This window comes from Danio rerio, chromosome 23 (genome assembly GCF_052040795.2).
Source record: "Danio rerio strain M-AB ecotype USA chromosome 23, GRCz13ab, whole genome shotgun sequence".
Lineage (NCBI taxonomy): Eukaryota > Metazoa > Chordata > Actinopteri > Cypriniformes > Danionidae > Danio > Danio rerio.
Window position 1 is genome coordinate 50,094,204 of NC_141043.1, and position 8,297 is coordinate 50,102,500.

The 8,297-nt window shown below is 38.0% G+C and overlaps 1 protein-coding gene across 3 annotated transcripts in view; it reads right to left on the reverse strand.

Moving 5' to 3' along the window:
• The window catches only part of col24a1 (collagen type XXIV alpha 1), a 140,791-nt gene that overhangs the window by 76,535 nt on the left and 55,959 nt on the right, over positions 1-8,297 (reverse strand). For all 3 annotated transcript variants that reach the window (XR_015524176.1, XR_015524177.1, XM_087307931.1), the window contains exon 7: positions 4,099-4,152. Coding sequence is in view for 1 of the 3 variants with exons in the window: in XM_087307931.1 (XP_087164057.1) it covers positions 4,099-4,152 (54 nt within the window). In the remaining 2 variants the exon portion in view is untranslated. The remainder of the gene's footprint in view (positions 1-4,098; positions 4,153-8,297) is intronic.

Genomic DNA, 8,297 nt, shown 5'->3' on the forward strand with positions numbered 1-8,297 from the left:
CAATTAGTGCAACTCGAAATGTGCCAGAATGTATCCCGTTTTAAAAACAAGAGAGCCAACTGGTTGTAATAAACCTCTCAGGAACCTTGATGACAAAAGATATTATAAAAAATATTCATTAATTCATTTTCCTTTAGCTTTGTCCCTTATTCATCAGGGGTCGCAACAGCAGAATGAACCGCCAACTATTCCAGCATATGTTTTACACATTAGATGCTCTTCCAGCTGCAACCCAGTACTGGGAAACACCCATTAACACTCATTTATTAAAATATATAAGAAAATATATTTGACATACACACTGATGCCCTTTACACCTAAATATACATTTACACTGGATTTTACAACTCATGTAAACTACATTGATGTTCAAAATTCATCAATTTGACATCTAAAATTGGCGTCACAAAAAAACGCCAATGTACTCTGCACTTATCTGTGATGTTTGGGCATGTTTATGCATCCTTATTAATTCAAATGGGAGACTAAATTAATATGAATGCAACTCGAAATGTGGCAGAATATGTCATAAAAGCATCAAAACACTGTCAAAAAGCATGTCAACACACAAATAAATCTGATGTCAACTGACTACCTTGATGTCAAAACATCATATTGACATCTAATATTGTTATGTCTATCTGACGTCATTTTAACATCAGGATAGTTTACGAGCATTGGACAGTACAAAACAACCAGAGTAAACTTCTAATTAGTAATTGAAGCTTTGAGATGAATAAAACATGTCGAGCATTATAACACTTTTTTGTGTAATTACTTCGGTCGTCAAATCAGCATCAATGTGTGGATGTCAAATAGATGTCAAGCGTTTTTAATTTTATTGTGACATCAAAACAAGTGCTGTGCTGGTGCTAAGCTGACTTCTGGGACTGCTTTAGCTTATGGTGGAAACTGGACAAATGTGATTTTTGGCTCTGACAACAGTACTGTAATCCACATGACAAAACAGAGACGTCTGTCCAGACTTTCTGTTAGATGAATCCATTGATGATCCACTAACACGACAGTACACATACACACCTTTAACCCTTCCCCGATAATGACCCTTGACCTTTCAAACTCAGCTAAACACCGGCACCCAGAATAAGAGGTAAGTGTGTCCAGGAGAGCTCTGTTTCCAAAGAAAACACGTCTAGTAGAGCGTTCACTGTCAGAGAGCTGTCTGTTCTCATGGGATTACAAATGAAAATCCAAACACACTGAGCTACTGTCAGGCCTATAATGAGCTCAGAGCAACCATTATTCAGCCAGGACTCAATGGGGTTTACAAGGACTTCATCATCTTTTAGAGCTACTCGATATAATCTCATGACATCTATTCAATCTCTCACTCATCGCACACACACATGAATATCTGCAGACCAACATTACTGATGCAAAGACCCTCACACACACACATTACCATCTGCAGACCAACATTAATGACGAAAAGACCCTCACACACACATTTACATCTGCAGACCAACATTAATGACACAAAGACCCTCACACACACATTTATATCTGCAGACCAACATTACTGATGCAAAGACCCTCACACACACATTTATATCTGCAGACCAACATTAATGACACAAAGACCCTCACACACACATGAATATCTGCAGACCAACATTACTGACGCAAAGACCCTCACACACACATGAATATCTGCAGACCAACATTACTGACGCAAAGACCCTCACACACACATGAATATCTGCAGACCAACAATGATGACACCAAGACCCTCACACACACATGAATATCTGCAGACCAACATTACTGATGCAAAGACCCTCACACACACACATTTACATCTGCAGACCAACATTAATGACACAAAGACCCTCACACACACATTTATATCTGCAGACCAACATTAATGATGCAAAGACCCTCACACACACATTTATATCTGCAGACCAACATTAATGACACAAAGACCCTCACACACACATGAATATCTGCAGACCAACATTACTGACGCAAAGACCCTCACACACACATGAATATCTGCAGACCAACAATGATGACACCAAGACCCTCACACACACATTTACATCTGCAGACCAACATTACTGACGCAAAGACCCTCACACACACATTTATATCTGCAGACCAACATTACTGACGCAAAGACCTTCACACACACATTTACATCTGCAGACCAACATTACTGACGCAAAGACCCTCACACACACATTTATATCTGCAGACCAACATTAATGACGCAAAGACCCTCACACACACATTTATATCTGCAGACCAACATTACTGATGCAAAGACCCTCACATACACATTTATATCTGCAGACCAACATTACTGACACAAAGACCCTCACACACATTTATATCTGCAGACCAACATTACTGACACGAAGACCCTCACACACACATTTATATCTGCAAACCAACATTAATGACACAAAGACCCTCACACACACATTTATAGCTGCAAACTAACATTAATGACACAAAGACCCTCGCAGACACATTTATATCTGCAAACCAACATTAATGACACAAAGACCCTCACACACACATTTATATCTGCAAACCAACATTAATGACACAAAGACCCTCACACACACATTTATATCTGCAGACCAACATTAATGACACAAAGACCCTCACACACACATTTATATCTGCAAACCAACATTAATGACACAAAGACCCTCACACACACATTTATATCTGCAGACCAACATTAATGACACAAAGACCCTCACACACACATTTATATCTGCAAACCAACATTAATGACACAAAGACCCTCACACACACATTTATATCTGCAAACCAACATTAATGACACAAAGACCCTCACACACACATTTATATCTGCAGACCAACATTAATGACACAAAGACCCTCACACACACATTTATATCTGCAAACCAACATTAATGACACAAAGACCCTCACACACACATTTATAGCTGCAAACCAACATTAATGACACAAAGACCCTCGCAGACACATTTATATCTGCAAACCAACATTAATTACACAAAGACCCTCACACACACATTTATATCTGCAGACCAACATTACTGACACAAAGACCCTCACACACACATGAATATCTGCAGACCAACATTAATGACACAAAGACCCTCACACACACATTTATATCTGCAGACCAACATTACTGACACAAAGACCCTCACACACACATTTATATCTGCAAACCAACATTACTGACACAAAGACCCTCACACACACATTTATATCTGCAAACCAACATTACTGACACAAAGACCCTCACACACACATTTATATCTGCAGACCAACATTAATGACACAAAGACCCTCACACACACATTTATATCTGCAAACCAACATTACTGACACAAAGACCCTCACACACACATTTACATCTGCACACCAACATTAATGACACAAAGACCCTCACACACACATTTATATCTGCAAACCAACATTAATGACACAAAGACCCTCACACACACATTTATGACTGTCAGATCTTCTGATCAGCAGAAACTACAGCAGTGATGAAGACGATACAGCAGTGATTCATTACAGCTGTTTATACACATTTATTCTGTTAGATGAAGTTTATCCTACTCAGTTGTGCACATCTTTACATTTCCATTAAGTCTTTTTAAGCAAAATGCACATATATATATATATATATGTGGATGCAAACACATCTCCAGCCTGTAAATATCACAAAAACACATGCTCTAGTTCAGGAGTCACTTAAACTGAAAGTTGCGCTTCTGTAGATGCACCGCAGGACCGAGGCTGTCATCAGGAGCATGCCTTTCCTCTAAAAGATGACCTTTGACCCCTGCGGGTTCTCAGGTTCTAGTGGGGCTCCCGAGTGACGCTGAGTCCCGAGCAAAACTACATCTCGGGAAGTGTGAACAGACCTCCGCCCGCCCCGAAAACACCACACAGGCCCTTTATTCTGCTCTGAAACCCAATCCAGAGGGGCCTTTCTGCCGCGGTGGCGGTAACCGATACACTACCAACACTGTGGAGAATGAAACACTGCATCCACCGCCCAAAACAGACCATAATTTAGCTAAAACCAGCTTTAAGACAGAACAGGAGGAGTGTACTTACCTTCAGACCTGGATCACCCTTAGGACCTGGGGGACCCGGCCGACCTCGATCACCCTGGAATAATAAAACATTGATAAATCCTGCATAAATCAGTCATATAGGCCACACTGCAGCATTTCAACACTTCTCATTCTTTTATTCTTTTTTTTTTCAGCTCAGTCCCTTTATTGATCAGGGGTCACCACATGTTTTACACAGCAGATGGCCTTCCAGCTGCAACCAATCACTGGGAAACACCCATACACTACCATTCACACACATAGACTACGGACAATTTGGCCTATCCAATTCCCCTGTACAGCATGTATTTGGACTTTGGGGGAAACCAGGGGATCCGGAGGAAACCCATGCCAACACGGGGAGAACATGCAAACTCCACACAGAAACACGACTCAAAACTTTACTTTAACGTAATTATTATTATTATTATTATTATTATTATTATTATTATTATTATTATTATTATTATTGTTATTATTATTATTATCATTTTATTATTATTATTATTATTATTTCATTATTATTATCAATATTATTATTATTATTATTATTATTATTATTATTATCATAATTTTATTATTATTATTATTATTATTATTATTAGCATCATATTATTATTATTATTAATATTATTATTATCATTTTAATATTAATTATTATTATTATTATTATATTATTATTATTATTATTATTATTATTATTATTATTATTATATTATTATTATTATTATTATCATTACTATTTTTATTATTATCATTTTTATTATTATTATTATTATTATTATTATTATTTTACTATTATTATCATCATTATTATTATTATTATTATATTATTATTATTAATAGTAGTATTAATATTATTATTTTTATTTTATTATGATGATTACTATTATTATTATATTATATTATTATAATAATTATATTATTACTATTATTATTATTATTATTATTATTATTATTATTAATATTATGATTATTTAATACTTGATTTCAGACTCTTAGTTTATATCCAAAAACAAAACAAATAACAAAATATTTAAAACACAAAACATACAATACCATACAATCATAAATACACCGACTAACATTGCTTTACCTTTTTTATAATATAATTGTTTATTCCTTCACTTCTCTACTTGATTAAAAAGAGCAGGAACTGAATCTATAATTACTAAATTAGCACCATAAATGTTGCAAGCGCTTATCAAAACAACATCAAAAACATGTCAACAATGCTAATCAATTTTTGTTAATTTAATAATAAATAAATAATAGTAAATATCACAAAATATTTATAATAAATAGTAATTCAAGAGTTCACACTCAGCTGATGATTGATTATAAGAGAGAGGCCTGAGCTCATGAGATCCTTAAACCTGGGGCTCCCTCCTGTTGCAAAGCGGGAGGGGAGTTTGAGCTCAGGTAGATCTCGAGAACTCCCCTGCTGTAGTAACCAATGAACAGCAAGTGATTGCTCTTGGAGATAACTACATACTAGAAGCATGTCTATGGTGCCAATTTGTATTGGTCAATTAACTTAATTTGCATGGGAGGAAACCGAGGAACCCGAGGGAAACCCACGTGAGCACGGGGAGAAAGTGCAAACTCCACACAGAAATGTCTGCTGGTTTGGTAAAGCCTGGAACCAGAGACATTCTTGCTGTGAGGCAACAGTGCTAACCGCTGGGCCACCATGTCACTCATCTAGGAAGGAGGAGGAGTAAGGGTGGAAGGGGGGACTCTTCAAAACGAAGATAGCAGTGGAACGAACCCCAGGGTATTTATAGTAGTTTAGAAGTCGTCTGATTGGAGCGTAGTGAATTGGATAATGCAGATCCAGCCGCTAGCAATCATAAGCACGTGATCCTCTCGACATTAGTTTATACATAAACTTCACGTTAATCGATTGTGTCAGTTTAATAGCTAGCTGTTAAAATGATATGACATTGACATCTAATATGAAATAATAAATAAATCAGGTCAGAAATTGATTACTTGACAGTCCCGTAACTGATTCGTGATGTTTTTGAAGCCAGTGTTAGATATCAATATAACATTCAGGTATTTTGATGTGTTGTAGAGACGCACAATCCTGTGTAGTTGAAGCTTTCAGATGAATAAAACGCTTCAGTAATACTTTATTTAAAGTCACGATTCATGCTGTTAACAAACCATTAACAAGACTTTAACTCAATCATCTGCTGATCAGACGCTTATTACAGTTCAGGTATTGTCTGGGATTAATCATGCAGAATAAAGTCACACTTCCCAACTCAGTGAATATTGCAGTGAATATTGCAGTAACCGGCAGGTGAAGAGCCAGCAGATAATAGCAGGAGTGACTCGAACTACAGTGTAACCAGCTGTTCTTATATCATAATACTGTTGTGTCGTTCTTTTGATGGTCTAATAGACATCAATGTGTGGATGTTAAATAGACGTCAGGAATTTAACATCAAATCAGTTTGCATTATTGATGTGTTTTATGATGTCATTTTGAAATCAACGTGCATGCTGGGAAATCATGCCCAGATTTTTTTAATATTAATGGTTTTGGATCTCGCTGACACGCATACACTGTGAAACACATTCAGAAATTAGCATTTTTGCCTATTTTGTGATTGATGTTTTTCTTTTTCCCTGTTTATTTCTGCATGTGAACTGAATTGTGGGATCTTGATCCTTCCTCCAACAACTTTTAACCAAGAAACGTGTGCAAAAGTGACTTTTCAGCTCATGTGTAATAGGGATTATTGGTGTCAGTGTTGTATATTACGCTACAGAAACGTAGTAATAAACTGCAGCACATTTACTGCTATTTTACACACTTATTTCACTAGATATCCTCTATTATTATTTCAAACCACTAAAATGTCAGTAAAAGTCTCTTGGTAAAGTGTAGAGTTGAGTTTTCATCATCAGAAGTGGACAGAGCAGAGATCAACATCCCATAATGCAGTTCACCACCGCTGATAAACACTAAACCCAAAATCCCAAAACTGTTCATTAACAGGCGTTCTTCAGTGTACATCTGTCTTTATTGTTTAGTACCTTTGAAATTCTGCAGATCTTTAATGGAAGAACATGAAAGTGCATGAATAAATGATATTATGCTTTAAAATGACAGATGACTGATGTACACACACTGGCCACTTTATTAGGTACACCTCACTAGACCCCTTTTGCCTCCAGAACTGCTTTAATCCTTCATGGAGTAGATTCATCAAGCTACTGGAAATATTCCTCAGAGATTTTGCTCCATATTGTCATGACAGCATCACACAGTTGCTGCAGATTTGTCGGCTGCACATCCATGATGCCAATCTCCCGTTCCACCACATCCCAAAGCTGCTCTATTGGATTGAGCTCTGGTGACTGTGGAGGCCGTTTGAGCACAGTGAACTCATCGTCATGTTCAAGAAACCAGTCTGAGATGATTGAGCTTTATGACATGCTGCGTTATCCTGCTGGAAGTAGCCATCAGAAGATGGAGACACTGTGCTCATAAAGGGATGGACATGGTCAGCAGCAATACTCAGGTAGGCTGTGGCGTTGATGCTCAATTGGTACTAATGGACCCAAAGAAAATCTCCCCCACACCATTACACCACCACCACCAGCCTGAACCGCTGATACAAGGCAGGATGATCCATGCTTTCATGTTGTTGAGGCCAAATTGTGAGCCGAGCATCCGAATGTGTCAGCAGAAATGGAGACTCATCAGAGCAGCAACGTTTCTCCAATCTTCTATTGTCCAGTTTTGGTGAGTCTGTGTGAATTGTAGCCTCAGTTTCCTGTTCTTAGCTGACAGGAGCGGCACCCGGTGTGCTCTTCTGCTGCTGTAGCCCATCCGCCTCAAGGTTGGACGTGTTGTGTGTTCAGAGATGCTCTTCTGCAGAGCTCGGTTGTAGCGAGTGCTTATTTGAGTTACTGTTGCCTTTCTATCAGCTGGAACCAGTCTGGCCATTCTCCTCTGACCTCTGGCCTCATCAACAAGGCATTTGCGCCCACAGAACTGCCGCTCACTGGATATTTCCTCTTTGTCGGAGCATTCTCTGTAAAGCCTAGAGATGGTTGTGCGTGAAAATCCCAGTAGATCAGCAGTTTCTGAAATACTCAGAGCAGCCCGTCTGGCAGCAACAACCATGCCACGATCAGAGTCTCTTAAATCCCCTTTCTTCCCCATTCTGATGCTCGCTC